Raw genomic sequence first — 23,522 nt, forward strand, 5'->3', positions numbered from 1 at the left:
CATTTATAGCTAAGAATGCCATTGGTTGCGAAGGTAGTCCTTTGTTACTGACGAAATCAAAAGTTGCAAAAGAAGTAATGGTCGCTAAGTAGGTCAATGTTTTACAAGCAGGTCTTTGTTGCTAAGGAAATCATAGGTTGCTAATAAAGTGGTTGATGAGAAAGTCATTAGTAACTAAGGAAATCAATGGCTGCTAAGCATATCATTGGATGCTATTGGTGAAGGTAGTTAATGTCCACTACATGACAAATAGCAAGGGTCTTGACATTGCGGTTTTCGATAAGATTTTGAAACATTTTACTATATAAGTATAAAATAAATTTTCAACCGCAGAGTGGCTAGTTTTAATCAAAGGACCATTATTTGAACAATTTTAGCAAATGTTCACAATTTGAGGCTTAAACTAGATTTGAATGGTCTTGGTCATGCCATTTTCAGAACTTAGCTATACAAATAAAGAAAAGAAAACTTGTATATTTATACATGATTTCCAATATTTTGATTTATTTTATTTGTAAACAAAACAATTATGGATGTCAACGAGTTGTACAATTGGTTCTCGAGTACTCGGACAATCTTCCGATCGAATACTAGGTTACTCGATTTTTCTCGGATAACTTGAATTGGTATTCGGAAAAGACAAGTTCGTGTATACATGTATCGTTCATTTCTTTAACAAAGTATTTTCAAACACTTTTCCAAACATTTCGTAGGGATTATAATGTAAAAATCAATTAGGTTCGACATGGAAATGTAATGCTTTTTGTTAAAACATGTTGGTATGCAGAATAAGAGAAAAAAGAGAGACAAGCTGGTACTAATTGTTATAATTTATTATGGACATTTAGTTTGTTTTTCATGCTAGCTTGTTTACGCAGAATTCAAAATTCGGCAATTGTGGAATCCCTTGGCGTTATTTTGAACATCATATGAAATATTTAATGAGTACTAGTATGCATGTAATACTGCTATGTTTACGTTTTATGTTATTTCAAAGGTCTTATTTTATATGGTACTACAAATACAAATACAGCCTAAATAATAAGAACACTTGTCGCATTAGGTAGTGATGTATATTTTGCATTTTAGCAAATATTCGTCTGTTGGTATATTTATGTTGATTATCTTATTAATATGTTGAAATGCCCGTATACATATGTCAGTGGTTGCAATGAACGGCATTGTGTTTTTTTATTTCCATACTCAAACCTTATTTACAGAGTTTTCGCCACATAAATTCGAGCTTTAATTCCAATAAGTTATTATTTTGGAAGTGTTATATAGGGAACTCTAGATATATTCGTTTTGGTTTAAACATCATTTATTCGTGTGTTTTTTTAATTACAATTTGTACACAAGTTGAGCATAAACATCAGTTATTTGCGTGGGTCACATTTCATGAAAAATATATCAATGTGATCGTAAGCTATACATATTTAGTATAAAAACAATTAACTCAGATTAGCCCAACCAGACACCAAAATGGAATATTGCGACGTAAATTCGAATATCACCATATCAAACAGGCTTGTTAGGTATAGTTTGATTACTACAAAATAAAAAAAAAATGAACAATAAATCGAAACGGTCAGTCAATTTAACTAAATGTGCAAGGTAGGTGCCGACATTAATTTTTAAGCATGAATGATCACCAGATAGAAAACATGACATAACATAAGTTGTTCATGAAGCGTGTTCTTAAAAGCCGATAATTAAAGAGTAGTTATGGACATTTAGATATTCATGATATATATCATAGAGGATATATCAATGGGTCGCAAACACAAATGTCCACTATAGGACATAACAAAGGCAAATAATTGTGCCGTTGGTTTTTTGGACTGTGGAAATTTGTGAATGCCTTTATCATATCTGCCAACCGCTTATTAAGAAATTATTTGCCACAAATAGCTATTTCTAATAATAATTATAAAAGTAACATGGCCATTTTCCCCTCATTGAAACGATACTGACTTCATATAACAATCAAACGAATCCTATTATATATTATATTTTGATGTCCAAACTGGAATGCAATCTTTGCAGATTTATATTTTGAAAACCGATAAAACTATATTTGTGTTCGCATGTTTCTATTAGATATACATACGTCTTGAGAGCCATGTAGAATACCTTGATGTCGTCATTTGCGGATCACCTGAAAATTAAAAAAGAGTAAGTTTCATATAAATAAATCTAATAAAGAAACCACTTCTGAATTGAAAAGGTAAGTGGAGGGAGGTATCGGGACTCGTTTATTTTGTTAAGGAAATGTTCTGTACATAGGTGATCTATAAACTAATATTAAAACAAAATAATTGAAAGCATACATATTGTTCAAATTTAAGATTAATTTTAGATAAGCTCTAATTGATGTAAGGGCATCAACAAGATAACATATGTTTCAAATATAAAATTGGTTAAACCTTTCTTCTAAATTATTTCCTGATTATCTTGTTTTGTGCATACAACACTTGTTTTTCTATATGTATTGTTACCACAGGAAATCCTTTGCTTATACTTTGACTTGGTGTCTCCTTAAAATGATATATTGAATTAAATATTGTTGAAACCAAGTAACTTGTTAACTTTTAAAACGTTTTAGGATACCTTTAATCCAAACGACTGTTAATATTTATCTATATAACTACTCTTTTGCATAGAACTACTAAATTGTTTTTTTTCAGTATTCCTGAATAAGATATGTCAGATAAATGTTATACAATCAAGTTAAGTTTATATTTCTTATCGTTCCAAAATAGTCGAATTGTCGTCTGCTTTGAGTTATATGTCGTTGTTAGCTACATTTCGGGTACTTTAATGACATGCATGTTTCAAATAGTATATTCGCATATATCTATGTATATGAACAATTTCGAAAAACACTTATTATGGGTAATTGACTAAAATATAAAAGTAGGAAATTTTAGAAAGATACCCGAGCTGTTTCCCTTTTTCTTTTAAATGAATGTGTTTCGCTACGTGTGTATCAGCCATGGCGTTTTCGGCGAGATCATTGAGCACAAAGATCTGCTTAACTGCACGAAGTTAAAGAATATCCAATGGCGAATATATGTATGTTAATTAATACAATAATTTTATTGTTTAGCTTTTGCGAAATGTTTATTTGCCAATAGTTTAAACATTAACCCAAATAAAAAAAATATTTATATTGATGACTTAACTTTATTTGCATAGGCTGCTTTTACAATGTAATAGACTCATATCTGGTAAATTAAGGGATTCTTAATAAAAAATAGAAAAAAAGGCATATTTTTTTAGCGAATCTTTCTAAGTTATCTAACTTGCAACTAGCTAGATTCCAAAATTATAACTTAATATACAAATACTTTTTAGAAAAGCAAATCAAGTATAAAATTGAAACAAGATAAAACACAACATGACAAGGATGTCTTAATCATAAGTGTGGTTTAATTGGTTACCATGATAGTTTTGTTGTTGGAAAGCGTTGTTCAACATAATCTAATCTGAATACACTAAACATCTGAAAAGAAACGTTGTTGTTCGTATATTCCAATATGGTATCATAGGTACATTTGAGACTTGATCTATTGTTAAAAAAGAAAGTTTAGTATGGTAAACTATTGAACATTCGTAAAGAGATGTTTCGCCCGAGCTCACCCTCGAGCACGAGTACGATTCGAGGCGTTTTTTGTTCAATAATTATTTCATATTTGTCGAATTGTGTGAAGCATTGTTCTCCCGATTACTGTTAGTAAAGATGAATCGTTGTCAATATACTATATATTATATGCAAATGGTTATGCTTATCAAAACAATACCTACCATTATATAAGGTTTTAACACTATATAAAGAAGTAAGTTAACCTAGAAAATCAGTCTGCATTCTAAAAGTGGAGACCGTTCGACAATATGATTATGATGATGTTTGTCAAGGTTATCACATTAACAATATCGCATGATTTCTAGGTGATGACTTTGGAAATAAGCAGTTTATTGAACACAATACTAACTTAACGTAGACTCGTTGTTTCAATAAATCCGTTCACACATTTCTTAAACTAAAAGCAATTACAACTGGTCACAAAATCGATGTTAATCGGATATTGACCAAAATTTTCCCTTGATAATTAATTCCTGGTATTACAACAGTTTTGCAAATAGAGTTCGAATAATGTTGTATCCGAATTATACGCTCGACATAAGGAACTCAGGGAAACGCGTATAAATTCATATTTTGACAAACTCACCGTCAGCAAATCAGAACCATACGTTTTAATCATTGAAAATTAGTGTAACATTTTATTGTATCTGATCTTTAGCTGTGATCGGTTATTAAGCTTGACATACTTAATAAAATATTCAATAAAGATTAACCTCATCAAGAAGAGCGCAACCAAAAGCGCTAATGTAATACTAGTATAGCATCGAATCTTAAGCTTGCTATGTATATTTTGTCTACAACAAAACAAGGTAAAACAATACGGACAGTCCATTGTTCCACGATACCTGTATATTGTTAAAACAAATAGGCAATATGGATACCGTTTTTTTTAAATTGAACTATCTTTAGATAAACTACAATAAAATATGTTGTAAAGTTATAAACAAAGTGTGCTCTTATCAGTTTCAATTAAATAATAATTATAAAATTCGAGACATTCATGATATGTATATATTTCAATTTCAAACATTTAACCAGCATTTGAACGATACTTTTTCCAGATTATAATCTACCGGAATCTATCTATATAGTATTGTTTGATGTTCAAAGTGAAATTTCAGAATAAAAGGAAACACATTTTCAATCGCTATAAATTGTTATTTCAAAGGTCTTATTTTATATGGTACTACAAATACAAATACAGCCTAAATAATAAGAACACTTGTCGCATTAGGTAGTGATGTATATTTTGCATTTTAGCAAATATTCGTCTGTTGGTATATTTATGTTGATTATCTTATTAATATGTTGAAATGCCCGTATACATATGTCAGTGGTTGCAATGAACGGCATTGTGTTTTTTTATTTCCATACTCAAACCTTATTTACAGAGTTTTCGCCACATAAATTCGAGCTTTAATTCCAATAAGTTATTATTTTGGAAGTGTTATATAGGGAACTCTAGATATATTCGTTTTGGTTTAAACATCATTTATTCGTGTGTTTTTTTAATTACAATTTGTACACAAGTTGAGCATAAACATCAGTTATTTGCGTGGGTCACATTTCATGAAAAATATATCAATGTGATCGTAAGCTATACATATTTAGTATAAAAACAATTAACTCAGATTAGCCCAACCAGACACCAAAATGGAATATTGCGACGTAAATTCGAATATCACCATATCAAACAGGCTTGTTAGGTATAGTTTGATTACTACAAAATAAAAAAAAAATAAACAATAAATCGAAACGGTCAGTCAATTTAACTAAATGTGCAAGGTAGGTGCCGACATTAATTTTTAAGCATGAATGATCACCAGATAGAAAACATGACATAACATAAGTTGTTCATGAAGCGTGTTCTTAAAAGCCGATAATTAAAGAGTAGTTATGGACATTTAGATATTCATGATATATATCATAGAGGATATATCAATGGGTCGCAAACACAAATGTCCACTATAGGACATAACAAAGGCAAATAATTGTGCCGTTGGTTTTTTTGGACTGTGGAAATTTGTGAATGCCTTTATCATATCTGCCAACCGCTTATTAAGAAATTATTTGCCACAAATAGCTATTTCTAATAATAATTATAAAAGTAACATGGCCATTTTCCCCTCATTGAAACGATACTGACTTCATATAACAATCAAACGAATCCTATTATATATTATATTTTGATGTCCAAACTGGAATGCAATCTTTGCAGATTTATATTTTGAAAACCGATAAAACTATATTTGTGTTCGCATGTTTCTATTAGATATACATACGTCTTGAGAGCCATGTAGAATACCTTGATGTCGTCATTTGCGGATCACCTGAAAATTAAAAAAGAGTAAGTTTCATATAAATAAATCTAATAAAGAAACCACTTCTGAATTGAAAAGGTAAGTGGAGGGAGGTATCGGGACTCGTTTATTTTGTTAAGGAAATGTTCTGTACATAGGTGATCTATAAACTAATATTAAAACAAAATAATTGAAAGCATACATATTGTTCAAATTTAAGATTAATTTTAGATAAGCTCTAATTGATGTAAGGGCATCAACAAGATAACATATGTTTCAAATATAAAATTGGTTAAACCTTTCTTCTAAATTATTTCCTGATTATCTTGTTTTGTGCATACAACACTTGTTTTTCTATATGTATTGTTACCACAGGAAATCCTTTGCTTATACTTTGACTTGGTGTCTCCTTAAAATGATATATTGAATTAAATATTGTTGAAACCAAGTAACTTGTTAACTTTTAAAACGTTTTAGGATACCTTTAATCCAAACGACTGTTAATATTTATCTATATAACTACTCTTTTGCATAGAACTACTAAATTGTTTTTTTTTCAGTATTCCTGAATAAGATATGTCAGATAAATGTTATACAATCAAGTTAAGTTTATATTTCTTATCGTTCCAAAATAGTCGAATTGTCGTCTGCTTTGAGTTATATGTCGTTGTTAGCTACATTTCGGGTACTTTAATGACATGCATGTTTCAAAAAGTATATTCGCGTATATCTATGTATATGAACAATTTCGAAAAACACTTATTATGGGTAATTGACTAAAATATAAAAGTAGGAAATTTTAGAAAGATACCCGAGCTGTTTCCCTTTTTCTTTTAAATGAATGTGTTTCGCTACGTGTGTATCAGCCATGGCGTTTTCGGCGAGATCATTGAGCACAAAGATCTGCTTAACTGCACGAAGTTAAAGAATATCCAATGGCGAATATATGTATGTTAATTAATACAATAATTTTATTGTTTAGCTTTTGCGAAATGTTTATTTGCCAATAGTTTAAACATTAACCCAAATAAAAAAAATATTTATATTGATGACTTAACTTTATTTGCATAGGCTGCTTTTACAATGTAATAGACTCATATCTGGTAAATTAAGGGATTCTTAATAAAAAATAGAAAAAAAAGGCATATTTTTTTAGCGAATCTTTCTAAGTTATCTAACTTGCAACTAGCTAGATTCCAAAATTATAACTTAATATACAAATACTTTTTAGAAAAGCAAATCAAGTATAAAATTGAAACAAGATAAAACACAACATGACAAGGATGTCTTAATCATAAGTGTGGTTTAATTGGTTACCATGATAGTTTTGTTGTTGGAAAGCGTTGTTCAACATAATCTAATCTGAATACACTAAACATCTGAAAAGAAACGTTGTTGTTCGTATATTCCAATATGGTATCATAGGTACATTTGAGACTTGATCTATTGTTAAAAAAGAAAGTTTAGTATGGTAAACTATTGAACATTCGTAAAGAGATGTTTCGCCCGAGCTCACCCTCGAGCACGAGTACGATTCGAGGCGTTTTTTGTTCAATAATTATTTCATATTTGTCGAATTGTGTGAAGCATTGTTCTCCCGATTACTGTTAGTAAAGATGAATCGTTGTCAATATACTATATATTATATGCAAATGGTTATGCTTATCAAAACAATACCTACCATTATATAAGGTTTTAACACTATATAAAGAAGTAAGTTAACCTAGAAAATCAGTCTGCATTCTAAAAGTGGAGACCGTTCGACAATATGATTATGATGATGTTTGTCAAGGTTATCACATTAACAATATCGCATGATTTCTAGGTGATGACTTTGGAAATAAGCAGTTTATTGAACACAATACTAACTTAACGTAGACTCGTTGTTTCAATAAATCCGTTCACACATTTCTTAAACTAAAAGCAATTACAACTGGTCACAAAAGCGATGTTAATCGGATATTGACCAAAATTTTCCCTTGATAATTAATTCCTGGTATTACAACAGTTTTGCAAATAGAGTTCGAATAATGTTGTATCCGAATTATACGCTCGACATAAGGAACTCAGGGAAACGCGTATAAATTCATATTTTGACAAACTCACCGTCAGCAAATCAGAACCATACGTTTTAATCATTGAAAATTAGTGTAACATTTTAATGTATCTGATCTTTAGCTGTGATCGGTTATTAAGCTTGACATACTTAATAAAATATTCAATAAAGATTAACCTCATCAAGAAGAGCGCAACCAAAAGCGCTAATGTAATACTAGTATAGCATCGAATCTTAAGCTTGCTATGTATATTTTGTCTACAACAAAACAAGGTAAAACAATACGGACAGTCCATTGTTCCACGATACCTGTATATTGTTAAAACAAATAGGCAATATGGATACCGTTTTTTTTAAATTGAACTATCTTTAGATAAACTACAATAAAATATGTTGTAAAGTTATAAACAAAGTGTGCTCTTATCAGTTTCAATTAAATAATAATTATAAAATTCGAGACATTCATGATATGTATATATTTCAATTTCAAACATTTAACCAGCATTTGAACGATACTTTTTCCAGATTATAATCTACCGGAATCTATCTATATAGTATTGTTTGATGTTCAAAGTGAAATTTCAGAATAAAAGGAAACACATTTTCAATCGCTATAAAGAGACAAAATAATTTGACACGTATTTAGAGTCCTTGTCAACTCAAATGATTTATTATGCCGTTAAACTGACTTTTTTGAGTAGGTATACGAAACATTTATTTACTTTATAGTTTGAAGGGAGCTCTGACGTTATCCATATGAATCCGCGTATCGTAAAAATGCATGGACGTTAAAATATGGCGATTTCAAAAACTATTCATACTTCTTTTCATAATCGTACGGTTTCTTTGAATTCTTGTTTTGTCATGTCCAACTGTAATTCCATAATAAAAGGATAATAAGTTGAATTGCTAAAAAAATACAATTTAATAAATATTTAGACTCTTGTTCAACTTCGGTCATTTTTTATAGAATTTACCTGACTTTGTTGAGAAGGAAATGCAACATTTATTTACTTTATAGTGTGAAAGAAGGTCTTACGTAATCATTATGAATCTGCCTATCGTAAATACGTAACGAGTATCAGCTTTGATTAACTGTGTTATGTAAACTAAGCGTTTTATAATATTATATTCCAAACTTTGGTAATATATATTGCCTTGGTATAATATTTCACATTAGTCAAACAGTCAATCTGATTAAGCACTATTAACATTAGAAACGTACTGCGACAAGTGAATGACATCAAAAGAGGGCCAAGATGGCCATATATCGCTCACCTGGTTAAAATGACCAATTTGGTATTTTCGTGTGCAGGGGTGAGTTAAGGGGAGTTTAGATGTTGTCAACTGTTTTTTTACATGGGAAATACATATAATATCAATGTAACCCGATCGTTGCTATGCTAGTCAATGGTTGCTATGAATGTAGTTTGTTAGTTTGGAAAAGGTGGTTTCTAATTCTAAGAAATTCAATTGATGCTATGGATAAATGTAGTTGGTATGTCAGTCATTATTTGGATGTTCTTGCTTTTAGCGTAGGTAGTTGCTAATAAGTAAGTAGTTACCTAGGCACTCATAAGTTGATTAGGAAGTCATTGTTTGATAAGGAAGTCATCGGTTGCTAAGGAAGCCATTAGTTATTATACGAGTTAAGGTAGGCGCTAAATAGTGATAATGTAAGTGGATAGTAGGCTTAAGTATCTATCCCTTGATTGCTATGAAAATCGTTGAGTGTTATGCATTTAAGAAAGGCATTGTTGCTAAGAAAGTCATAAGTAGCTAAGAAAGTCAAGAATCACTAGAAGAATAAGAGGTTGCTGGGTTAGGTAATGGTAAATAAAAAAGTCATCGGTTGGAAAGGTAGTTAGGGATAAAAATAGTATCTTGGAAAATCATTGGTTGCTAAAACATAGTCTGCTAAGAAGCCATTAGTTCCTATTTAAACCGTTTTGCTTTGTATGTAGGAGGTGGCTAAGAAGTAATTTGTTGCTAAGAAAGTCATTGGTTGCTGAGCAAGTCATTGGATACTAAACGGTCCAAAATCTGACTAGGAAAATTGATAAATGCTCGGTAGTTATCTAGTTGCTAAGAGAGTCAGAAGTTGCAAAGGAAGCTATTGGTAACTGGTTGTCATTTATAGCTAAGGATGTCAATGGTTGCTAATTTAGCCCTTGTCACTTAGGAAGTCATGAGTTGCTAAAGAAGTAAGTGTCGCTAAGTTAGTCAATGCTTTACAAGGTCTTTTTTGCTAAGGAAACCTGGTTGCTAAGAAAATGGTGCTAAGAAAATCATTGGTTGCTTAGGAAATCAGTGGCCGCTCAGCAAGTAATTGGATGCTATTGATGAAAGTAGTTAATGTCCACTACATGAGACTACATTCCAAATAGCAAGGGTCTGGACCTTGCGTGTTATGAGAAGATTAAAAAGATAATATACGAGTATGAAGAAAACTTTTAATCGGACTAGTTTTGATCCAAGGGCAATTATTTGAACACTTTTAGTAAAAGGTCACTTCTTTAAGATACAAACCAGATTTGAATGGTCTTGGTCATGCCTTTTTCAAAATTTAGCTATATAAACTAAGTAAAGAAAACTTGGGATCCCCGGGGCGGGGCCACATTTTACACGAAGGACATTATGTAAACAATTTATATTTTATATAGAAGATTTATATCGCTTTTAACATTAAAGTATAAAGAAACGCTGGGACAGGCCGTGAAGTATTTTGGTAAAGAATCACTAAATACGGCTTCACACAAAATTTCAAAGGCATTGGTTATGCGATTTTAGAGAATATTTTTATGTTTCAATATTTATTTTCATTTAATTGCATTTCATTATCTTTTATCAGTATAAAAAGGCCCACTTCTGTTTATGGACATTTACTTAGTTGTTCCTGATAGTGTTTTTATTGTTCAATTAGAATGCATATTTGCAAGTATTTTCAAAAGTAGGAAAATGTGGAATCATATGTCTGTATTTGAATAAATATGAAACATGTCATGAGTAGTATTATGAAGGTATTGCTTACCTTTCTTTCAAATTAAATGCTTATCAGCCTATGTTTGATAAATATCCCTGATTTGAGATATTTTTTTTTCATTCGAGTAAATTGAAAAGCTGTAAAGTTATTTATTAGCTTAAGTTGAAATAATATATAATACATATACCAATTTTCGCAATGAATGGCATTGTGTAAATTTATTTTCAGATTCAACCTGTATTAAAAGGAGCTTTCCCATGTTTGGTTCTTAATTGCAATGAGTTTCTTTTTGAAAGAATATTATTGAGAAATTGAGATATCTTCTTTTTGGTTTTAACAATATTTATTCAGATGTTTCAATTGCAATTTGTACCCAATTTGAGCATAAACATTTGTTAATTGTATGGTTAATGTTACATGAAAAAAAACACTGATATATGCACAAACCAATTATACAAGTACAGAATAGAGAAAAAAAAATAAAATAAATGATTGTGTGGAGGCTGCTGTGGTTAATCGAATATTAACAGAATGAGATATGATGAATACATTGAGAAATAGGAGGCAAAATAATGGTACAGTTGAATAAACGATAATATAGAAATTGCAAGAAAAGGAAGAGATAGGTCAAACGATGACATGGGGGTGTAGACAAGACTGGACTAAATTTAAGTTGGTTCTGACTTTTTTGTTCAGATCAGAAACGTTTAGCATGTCGAATATAGTGCTGACCTTGTTGAAATAGCGTTATGTTTGTAAGAATGGCTTCTTTCTATTTATTTCAGTATCATTTTGAGACGAACTTACCGTGAGCAAAAGTGAGAGTAAAATAGTAATGTATTCGATATCTAGCTGAGTTCGGAGATAACGGGCATTACATACTTTACTATTATTATTATTATTATTATTATTATTATTATTATTATTATTATTATTATCATTATTATTATTATTATTATTCGACACTAGAACATCAACAGGCATGCGTAGGAGCTCATTTAAAATGTTTATTCATATCTGACTCATATTGTTATTGTATATTTATCAAAAACAATACTTAAAATATCAGGTTTTAACAAAATATCACAAATATGTGAACTACTTATACAAAATAAATGCAGCATGAATCTCCCTCAAGCTGGTCTGGGAATGGATATTGCCAATGCATTTCTTTTTTGGTGTTATAAAAATTAAGAGCAAACTAATCGAAGCATATACTTGTACAGAGTTATGCTATAATTCCGTTTGAAATGAAACTGAAACTATTTCGACAATATGAATATGATCATGTTTGTTGTGTCCAATACTCAAGAAAATCAAATTGACAATTTTATAAAACAATCCCAAGAACATTTCCAAATTTTGAGGAATTATTGAGTTTGAATGCAAATGAAATCCGAATTACATTATGTCCTATATAAACGCACTGCATCAGGAGATACAACTCGTAAAAGTTCACATTTTAAGGGCCATTCCGTCAGCAATACAAGGCCTACATTTAAATGGTCGAAAGAGATAGTAAAAGTAATATTTAACAATAAGGAGCATAACATTTTGAATCAATTGTCAATGGCTTTGCTATAGATGTCACATTTGTCTCTGAGAACATGTGCAACAAGTTACAATTGAATATTTTTTTAGTGTTTAGTATTGACATTTTTTAAAGTGCTAGCGCTATAATGATAGTTTCACTAAGTATATCACAACAGTGAGACAAACTTAGAAGTAAAATTGTTATTTACCTTGGACATGCAGGTTTTTCCCTTTATCATGGCTGGACGTTTTTGATCCTTAAAGTAAAGAAAAATGATATTTACTCGGTATTTAAAATAATTGGAAATACCACCTACTACCATATAATAGTTTACAGAATTGTATAGCATAGGCACATGAACAGTCATTCTACACAGAAACATTCAAATTATGGCTTCTTTCAATTCACTGACTTTATCTGCTTGTTAAAGCATATTTTTCTTTTAAAGTCTGAACATATTATGAAGTAAGAATCTTAATTTTACTTCGTAACGAAAGTAACTTTTGTTTTTTCATCACTTCTTTTGTAATAAAAATGATCACATTGCCGCTGACGATCCGTTTACAATAACTTTGATTAATTAAAACAATTAAAATCAGCTTTTGATACAGAGGATAAATGCTTGTGTTCAAGTGTAAGATCGCAATATATTTACTAAGTGAGCACAATAATCTATGATAAAAGATACGCCGAGTTTTTGTTTCCTTGATAAATCACCCGAACGATGATGATAAAAAACTAAAAGTCAGTATCAAATACTGTAATAAATTGTCTAAAGAAATACAATTGTTAGTTCCCTTAGACACAGATGAATGCTAAATGTATGAATAAGGTCACCAGTTATGAATGCTAAGAGCATTAAATGGCAAACCTTTTTATTGCATCATAGACTGTAATGGTGTTACACCACTTTGTTATCAAAACATTACTAATGCACCAGTCATTTGTAACCACGGCCCCCCAGGTCCGGGGAATAACGGGGACTTTGACTTTCGGTCCAGCCAAGCCCGGGCAAAGTTTCCACACTGCTGGTAAAACCTCCGCCAAATGCCCCCGCACCCAAGGGAGCCTAGATAAGGCCAATTCCTCCCTAAATTTAGCTTGAAGACAAAACCGCCGCAGTCACCCGGCACTGTGGGGCCACCTGGAAAGTAAAAACACGGCACATTTCCCCGACTATCCCCGATATACCCCCGGACCTGGGGGGGGGGGGGGGGGTTACAATTGACTGGTGCATAAGTTGAACATGTATAGCTTGATTTTACATCTATACATTGGAACATATATATTTTTCTGAGTAAGAAAGAACAGCTGTATTTCACGAGGTGGAATATGTTTCACACTGCAAAGAACAATATATATTATTTTTATAGAAAGGAAATCAAATGGAAATTAATTGCCGTATTTCAGAACACAAGCCAAGTTGTTAACGAACTTAAGGCCATTTCAGAAATGACTTCGTTTTGTGTGTGTCCCAGCCCTGTGCGCGCTGACGTTTAACTTGATTTGAGAGCGGGTTTGTTTTTAAACAGTGCAAATTTCAATTTGAGTTCTTCAACTTTTTAAGGAGTGAAAAATCATTTTTAATTTATAAATAAACCACTATAAAATAATAAACTAACGAATCCTTTGCTATATTTGTTTTGATGTCCAAACTGGAATTTCATAATTAAAGAATACATATATAGACGCCTGGCAATCCCAAGTGCTTTTTATCAATTTTAACTGACTTAATTGAGGAGGTAACTACAACATTTATTGACATAATTGTTTTAAAGGACCTCGGACATTATCCATTTGAATCTTGCTGCCGTACATATGCCAAACGTACAGGTACAGGTGAGCTAAAATATATGGATAACATGGACTTATCGTTTTTCTTTGAACTTATCGCTTCCATATTTGCTATTGATTAATACAAACGCACTAGGATTTATTATCCAATCATTCAAAGAAAAGTCTATGTAGGTCATATGCTTATGGTATAACTGGTGACGGATACACAGTCTTAAATATCTATAGTAAATAGTTATCATATATCTTTTAACTTTTTATACTTCGTTGCATTTATTTAAATGTTATCAACGTATAAAGTGTACTTTAAAATCCATTGTAAACCTATTGTTTACTTACCATCTGCATCACTGATCGCCATTTCTGAAACATGAAAATAATAACATTACATATTGATAAAGGAATTCAAATATCATTATTTTTTATCAAATTATCAAAAACAATTTCAAGACAGAACATTGTGAACATATATCTTGCAGTGGTAAGAATATTTCATAGAAATATTCTTTTTTAAACTATTTTCAAAACATTACGAGGAGTTTTAATGCAAAAATCAATAAAGTTCGACATAAAATTGTAATGCCCTTTTTTGTTAAAACATGTTGTTTTAAGGACAAAAATAAAATAAAATAATAATATTAAAGCCAATTTGTGTATATGGTCATTTAATGTTGTTTTTCTAATAATAGCTATGTCACGTTCAGTTTGAAGTTGAAACTTGAAACTTGTTTATTTGCTTAAACCCCTATTTCTACATACAAATACATATTCAATGGCGTTGTACAGTAATGAATTAGAAGAAAATATAAGTAATTCAGCAATACAAACTAAATCATTCAATAACCAGTAATCAATGAAAAAATCATGAATACTAGCACACAGTTCATTACATACATAGTTCAATGAATAATATGTAAATGATGTTATTTTTGTACAACATTTATAAACATAATAGGTGTTCACCAACGTATAAACAGACAACGGCACATCAATATATTGGTAAATAGTTCATGGGTATATGTTTAAGAACAATGCATAATTAATATTTAAAAAGGTGAGTTTTCAAATGTTTTTTTAAGGTGTTTACTGACTCACTTTGTTTAAGGCTCAGAGTCAGTTCATTCCAAAGCTTAGGGCCAATAGTACTAAAACGTCTGTCACAGAAGATCTTTTTCTTATTCAAAGCCACAACGTAGCATCCTATTGAAGATTTTGAGGATCGTAGTGTGCGTTTAGAATCTTTACTAGATAATAAACATTAAGGTATTGAGGGGCATTTCCATCAAAACAGTTGCACATATAAGTTAGGATCTTAAAATTAATTCGTGCCTTTATGGGTAACCAGTGCAGATCATATAATGACTGTTTTGAACTATCACGTCTAAAGCGGTTGAGAACAAGTTTAGCACACATGTTCTGGATACGTTGTAATTTGTGTAGTACACACTGAGCGACACCATACGGAATGACGTTACAATAATCTTAAGATTTCATAGTATGGCTGTTAGTTAGTTGTTGTAATTGAAATAATCACCTTAAGAAACTTCTTATAAAAAATGCTTATTATCAAATGAGACGAATTTCCTTTCTATGAAGTCAAATATGTGTTCTATATACAATATCATTTATGCCATTACTTAGAATATACAGTTGTATTTTTGCATTTGATTTCTGAGTTGTTCCTTATGATTAATTGTCCTATATCATCTTTTTCTTGGTTTTGTTTAAGTATGTAAAGATTTAATGACGCCATTAAAGATACGTTATGACAACATATGCCCTTCATCCAGTCTTTTATAATGTTCCTTCTTTTTTATCTAATATATTAGTCAAGAATGTTTCCATTTACCATGAATATTTGCATCAATAAATCGTTTTTATCGAGTTTGCTTTTACAGCATCTAGAACTATTTTATTTTTTGGAAGTTTTAACCCGTTTTTTTCCCCGGGGATGATAAAAATTGTTCTTGCCTTATTTTATTAGGTAAATTACTCCATAAGAAGGTAAAAATATATCTTAAAGAGGTGTGTCCATAAAGTTTGTGAACACTTAGAAATAAGGAATATGACCGTCACAATCCCAAAAAAACTAAATCAATATCATATATCTGGAAGTACTAATGGATTATTTGCATTAGAAATGCATCAGCATTTTTTTATCAGGCATATTTTGAATAATGTACAATCATGATTATTTTCACATATTTAAAAATACTTACCGAGTTTGTCTTTAATGTTTCCTAATCGTATTCTCTGTAGATGCACTGAAAAAAAAACAGTTCGTTATGACACAATCATTCCATAACCTAAACTCTCTGGGTGGGCATCGGGACCCTTTATGAGGTAATGTAATTTTGCTATATTTTTTCAAGCTATAAATCGTGACACTAATTAATAAAACTATATTACGATTGATTGATTAACTCGTGATAAGTATTTTGTGATTTTAGTGAATCAAGAAGCGAGTTTCACAATAAACTATGGAGACAAGGTTTAGTCAATATATTCGATCCATTCCTATAGAATCAAAGTCTTTGCTAAAATACTTCACATACAGCTTACAGTATATCTTATATATTTATATGTAGAGCAGTACATGAATGTGTTTATCATTTTCATAAAAAATGGTCTTTCATATTCATAGACTAGTTTTATATGTATTAAATACATTACTTGTAGTTTTGCAAGTTATCCCATATGTTAATATCTCATTACATCGTTTATTTAAGAATGTTTTGTTGATGCAAGAACATACATAAATTAAAATCTAAATGACTGTTAATGATTTTATATGAATCTAAATAAAATAAACCATACAAACACGTAAAGTTTATTATCTTAAATGTTTCGGCTTAAGGCCATCATCAGTAGATAAAAAAAACTATATAAAAAGGCAGTAACGTTAACGTCATATAATATATGCAGCCTTATCGATATATACTCTAAAGCTGACATCTTTTACGGATAGTTTTGAATTAAATTAACGTTTGTGTCCCTTTGTTCTTTGAAAAATATGGTTCACTTTAAATGTTGGTTCAGTATATTGCCAGTTACTAGTATGTTCATGCTTTGTATAGGACCTACTGTCACGTACATATACTAAATAGTTCATCCCCTTATTTGCTTACTACATATTTTGTAATCGCATGTCGAACATGCAACGTCTTCGCTTATCCAAACACAAAACGTTCTAAATGAACTAAAAGTAATTTGTCTATTACACCAAAAAATAGGAGAGCATAGGCACTCGTATTTAAGTACTACTAATACTGAGTATGCCTGTAAATTAAGAACTATCGGGGTCCATAAAGCTTCCAACATGCTTTTTACAAATGTTTTTTTTTTGGTTATTTCATAATTTTTCAATAGCAATACTCAACATTTCAGGTTTAAACACAACATATTTACCCCTCTTATAAACTACCTACAAAATCTTATTGAAAATAAAGCCGTTCTGTGAGTGTCAACTGCACATCAGTGTACATCTTCGGTCTATAAAGGAATCAAGAGAAACTTTCAGGTAGGTAATCATTGGTTCAGAGAAGGTTAAAATCCGTTTGCAATCAAAATGAAAACCCTTTCGACGATACTAATATCATGGTGTCTTCTTGGTAAAATCCTTTGTAATAAAGAAGTAAGTTGATAAAATAATCAATTTTGCTAATAAAAAAAACCATACAAACACAGTGGTCCCAAAAGACAACCATCAATTAATGATTGTTACTGTTAATTTGAAACAGTTTTACAGTTGAAGACAAACTTGCAATAAAAAACAAATAATATCCTCAATAAACGCTATGTTCAAGTATCTGAGGGCATCCCGTAAAAGGTCATATTTAGTTTATTCTAATCGTTACTCAGCTGTGATCGTAGAGTTAGCGCCTAACCTTTCATTAAGGATTGATTTATTTGGAAATGGTCGGTTCCCCAATCATTATACCCACATGTTGTCAGTCATTGTTTGTTTAAAGTCAATAACCGCACGGTCCCTTTAAATTATAAACACAATCTGTAACGTGAGTGGGCCGACATTATCTCCAAATGGACGAAAATAAAACATGACATAACCTCAGTTGTATAGCATGCGTAATCTTATCAGCTGAAGTATTAATATCAATATTGCAATATTGGGAACCCAGATCATAAATGTTCAGATATGTACATGCAAGCATGATCGTCTACTTAAGATTGCAAATTCTATTGAAGATAATTCCGTTAAAATATGATTTCGTCATATGTGCTAATCTTTTAACACAATATAACATAACAACAACACAAGAATGGCATGAACTGTCATATGTAGTACGTTTGCTAAATATATAATAGTTCACGACCGCAAACGCTTTGTCTTGTTGTGGTTTTGTGAGTCTTAATGATAATTGCCAATCGCTAATTGGAAAACGGCTTATGCCAAACATTGCAAAAAACATATGTTCATAGGCCTGGCCAATCTTAAAATCCATATCAAAAGGCTCCAGAATTTTTATAGCCAAAAACAGGATTCGGAAATGGCCCATATTTGTAAACCGGTTCAATACTAGTGATTACTTGTAATAATAATTTTAGAGATTTAACTGCCCATGTTGTGAAGGTAACCCATGTATTTATCTATGTTCATTAATTTTCTTATTTAACATCAGAAAATTAATGCGCAAAAAGTCTCCATAATCAACATCTTTGACTACAATTTGTCAGATAGATAAACGTTCTACATCAGATGTAAACTCGGAAAAACATGAAGCTTAATACTTAAGACGTATTGGTTTCACTATGTTAAAGTATTTTATTTTATTTATTTATTTTTTTTTTTTAAATTTGCTTCATCCTGTATTCAAATCAGTTAAACTTAAATTACTACAACTTGTGTGAGGCAAAACGCATTGTTCATTTGTGTTTCCATTATAAAAGTTAACAAAATATTCCATAGTGGAAGTTTCTCTTACCTAGGTTACTTTTGATCATAACTGAAATGTTCTTGGTAATATATTTTCTTCAACTACAAAAATGTTATCCTAAAACAACTATTAAAAGAGATATATATTTATTGAAAAAAGAAAAGCGAGTACGCACCTCAGGAAAATACGTTTTTCCTCTTCCAGACTTAACTTCTTAACAATCCAACTTCACTTTCCGAGTGTTACAAGATGATCTAAGATCTATTTATATCAAATTACAAATCCCAAACATATTAGAAATAGAGCCAGCTATACGGAAATTCCAAAGGCTCTAAATATAGCTTGTGGGGGATCGAGCAAGTTTGTATTGCACTCTCGAGATAAAGGGGGATATCGGAACCTTTGGTTATACTTCTTTATCTAATGAAAGCAATGTAAACATAAATTTAAGGCTTTGAGAAACTAGACTTATGGCCATAATTCGGCACACTTTGTAAGGACCTGAGTACATTTATTTGTGGATTGACTGGTTTCAAAGCCATTGGCAATAAGCTCAATCCATTGATAAAGTTTAAGGGCCACAAATATCTGTATAAGTGATGATTAAAACACATGTTCCTTATTCCTTGAAGCAATAGGGATATTTGCATTTAACCATCTCTGCTTTGATTTATAGTTCGTGCAACTTAAAAGCATAGTTAATAACAGTTTATGCTTTCTTTGTTAATAAAAGCGCTTTACAGCGAACAAATACAATACAATATTATTTTTAAATAAACATTGCATTCTTTATAATTGAACACTCTTTCGCGCATCATTGCTTGACTAAATTTGTAATAAATAATTGGTGTCCATTTAAGTAGATTAAAACAAATACGTATGTACAACACTATTGATTTTTATAATGTTTTGATAACTTTTTGTTTACAAAAAAACAATGTACATAAATGTTATCGTCATGGACATGAATTATGTTTTAATAGTTATTGACTATTTATTGATATCCTTTGTTTGAGTTTATATTAAACAAATACTTCTGTTTTCATCAAGATGTTATCAAGATAGACCTGAATAATACCATGATGTCAACCCGCTAGAATGAATGAAATGCATGGGATCCCGTGTTGTTTTATCTCTGTTATCTCTGTGAAATGTATTACAAATGTGTTCATGAATATGATATTCTAGTATCACTGCATTTAATGTCTTTCACATCTAATTGTGCAAATGGTTTATTAATCGATGATAGTATGTGGGCAATTATCTTAAACTGACTGGACTTAACATTTTTAAGACAATTTATTTGCACAGGGCGGTCTTTAGAATACTAAATAAATTACAAGTATATGAATCGTAAGAGTATTGTTGTATGTATGTGTCTATCCATAATTTGACTGTATTAATGATCATATTAACAAATATTGCTACCAGAAAGGGTCAATTGTGAGTAAGTTTATGCCATTTTAAATGTCTACGCATATCTTGTCCTTTGCGTAGTACTAAGTATTTAATAAGTTCATACGCTAACCCGAAAAAGTAGCTCTTGTTTAACTCGTGTCAAAAGTAAAAAGCATAAAGTTGGCATTTTTGTTCATTCATTTTACGTTAGAGTTTAATTTGACGATCGCAGCCAAGGTACGCCTGTTTTATGTCTGTCAATCGCCAAAATTGAACAGTAACATATGCATATAAAGTAAATAAGTCACTAAAAGCAGGAATGTTAAAATATCCAAGTTGATAGTGCTAAACATATATCTCTTTGTGACGAATATGTGATAGCTATTCAAGGATATTTTGCATTTCAAAAAGCAGATTTTAGAGTTGTGCTCGCTAATATTTTCAATGTAAATTGTTTAATTTCTTTACACTTTCAACCTGCATTGGCTACATCTATCCTCGGTCAAGTTGGATACATTGAATAGTAATTATGAAATAACGAGATATTAGAGTAATGTTGAAATTCAAAACCTTATAATATTTGAATGTTTGTCTAGTCAGCTAGGCTGTATACATCACAACGTGGCAAGATTATAAAATTGATTAACAAATGGTCATAATGGCTAAAGTGTTTACAAATCGTGATATTGCAAGTAAAGTTTAATATCTAAATCAATGTCACACGAATGTTTTCACATCAAGTCTTAAAACCGTTTTATGGTTTTATTACAATGGGGATATGCAGCAGTCACGTGACTTTATGCATTGGTGTCTATTCTAGGAACTTAATCAGTCATACACAGAAATATCACATTTGCAGTTTCTGCAATACAAACACATATGAACTAAAGAGGAGGATGTGTGGCAACATTCCACTTGGAGTTATCTCCTCTTTACAGATGGCCTCTTGAACATTGCAACATTGCAATAATACTGGAAAAGAACGTTGCACTTTTGACAGATAACAAGGAGGTGAGGCCATTTTGCTAAAATGAGAAATGCGTTTCTGTGAATGTCCTATCGATATATGCGATATTTATGTAATGCTATAATACCATACACTGAGCCGAGTGTTCAGAACTTTGTTAAAGATAATCGGTTTTAACGACATTGTTGTAAGCTTGAAACATGACATTTTCGATGATGTGCTGATATATTTAAATATAAACATGTTCAGCTGAAATAGTTGTGTCATAGCTTGTCAGAGATACAGCAGATCATATGTGTACCAATTACTCTTCCAGGGCAGTTACGAGTTGTAAGGTTAGAATAATGTTACATCGGCCCACATATAACAAAAGAAGTGCGCAGCACATGCACACATCTACACCGTAAACTTAAGTTATACATCTACTGACCATCCTCGGCACGTATTTATATCACTGGGTGCCGAACACGCTACGGACATACATAGGAAGAATTTTACTCAATGTGTTTTACAGTCGAGTGTCAGAAAAAAATATGTGAATATTCACGCGAAACCAAACTAATCTTCCAGATCATTGAAAAATAATGCTTATATATATATACTCTTAACGTATAAAATTATTTTTCAAGTTTAATGCAAATAATAATGAAATATAAATAAGTTTACAAATGAAAATAGTTTGATGTGCAATATAACATGTAACATAATAGCAATACATAACATACAATAAATTTATATAACCGCAATTTCTATGTGAGTAACAAAATCCCTAATTTCACCCGTCAAAATGGAACGCAGTGAGAGTCTCTGCTAAAATGGTATGCGAAAAAAAACATTTCCTTTTTCAGCTCTTTTAAGAAAGCTGACAAAACTAGAGTTTAACACAGGACATTGTTTTTCTCTCAGCCAAGCTGTGCCATTACAATTTGCAAAAAGGTGTCTGGCCAATTCAGAGACATGAGCTTTACATATTTTGCACGTATATAGTTTGAAGTACTGTGCGATTAAAACATTCACAGCACTGATTGCATGTTATTTCATCTCTACCGCCAACGGTTTGAAGGTGCAAGAAATCTCGAAATATCTTCATCACTTTGTGTTCTACCTTTTCATGCATTGGTATTAAACTGTTTAAGGTTTAAATGAACGATTTTCTCCCAGCTACATATACTAGGGACTGTCGAGGTTCGGATATAAACCAGTAAGTAGTTGAATATATCATACTCAATAAGCAAACGAACAACACTTGGTAAAATCCCCGTTGATGCTAAATACACACAGATTAAGTATGTAATTAAATATTTTTCGCATTTAGTGTTCAGTTCGGAAGGGTGCATAACATTGTTTGTATTAACGTTAGTTTGTGCTTATCTACCTCCTGCTCTAACGGGAAGCATCCTAGCAGTCTCAATGCCATATCAGTTTAGGTTCACGTTGGTATATACTGTATACATTTAGCAGCTAATCTGATGTGTTTTAAAAATTCAGAATATCATGCCCTGATATGTCATGCCAGAGTTCAGCACCGTACAAGACTGTAGGTATACATACGTTTCTGACTTATTCGCTTATTGTTAGCGGGATAACGTCACCAGTGGTCTTTTCCATTGCGAGGATTGAAAATATAAACGCACGTCCCTTTATTACTCGCTCGTCTATTGCTTTGGTGCATTTAAGTGTACTTTCAAGTTTGATACACACGTGCTGTGCTGTTCCTGTGCTGTTTATATGTTCAATGCCGAACTTAATATTTTTTGCATTATTGTGTTTGTTAGAACTAAAAAAAAATGCATTGCGTTTGTTTAAATGGAAGTCATATCCCAACGTATTAACATATTTTTCACAACATTCAATTGCTTTTCTACTGCTGTTTTAGTTCCACAAAGCAGTGTTAAGTCGTCTGCAAATGTAGGATAACCGCAATGAATACTGTTGTTAAGGGTAAGATC

The 23,522-nt window shown here is 31.2% G+C and overlaps 1 protein-coding gene across 2 annotated transcripts in view; it reads right to left on the minus strand.

The window, feature by feature from the left end:
* Window positions 1-19,467, minus strand: part of LOC128224087 (uncharacterized) — a 103,975-nt gene extending 84,508 nt beyond the window's left edge. For both annotated transcript variants that reach the window (XM_052933742.1, XM_052933741.1), the window contains exons 1-6: window positions 19,384-19,467; window positions 16,533-16,577; window positions 14,653-14,676; window positions 12,728-12,775; window positions 5,929-5,976; window positions 2,111-2,158 (exon numbers count right to left, since the gene is read on the minus strand). In XM_052933742.1, coding sequence (XP_052789702.1) covers window positions 2,111-2,158; window positions 5,929-5,976; window positions 12,728-12,775; window positions 14,653-14,674 — 166 coding nt within the window. In that variant the 5' untranslated portion in view covers window positions 14,675-14,676; window positions 16,533-16,577; window positions 19,384-19,467. The remainder of the gene's footprint in view (window positions 1-2,110; window positions 2,159-5,928; window positions 5,977-12,727; window positions 12,776-14,652; window positions 14,677-16,532; window positions 16,578-19,383) is intronic.
* Between the last annotated feature and the right edge of the window lie 4,055 nt (window positions 19,468-23,522).

The sequence above is a fragment of the Mya arenaria genome, chromosome 17 (genome assembly GCF_026914265.1).
Source record: "Mya arenaria isolate MELC-2E11 chromosome 17, ASM2691426v1".
NCBI lineage: Eukaryota > Metazoa > Mollusca > Bivalvia > Myida > Myidae > Mya > Mya arenaria.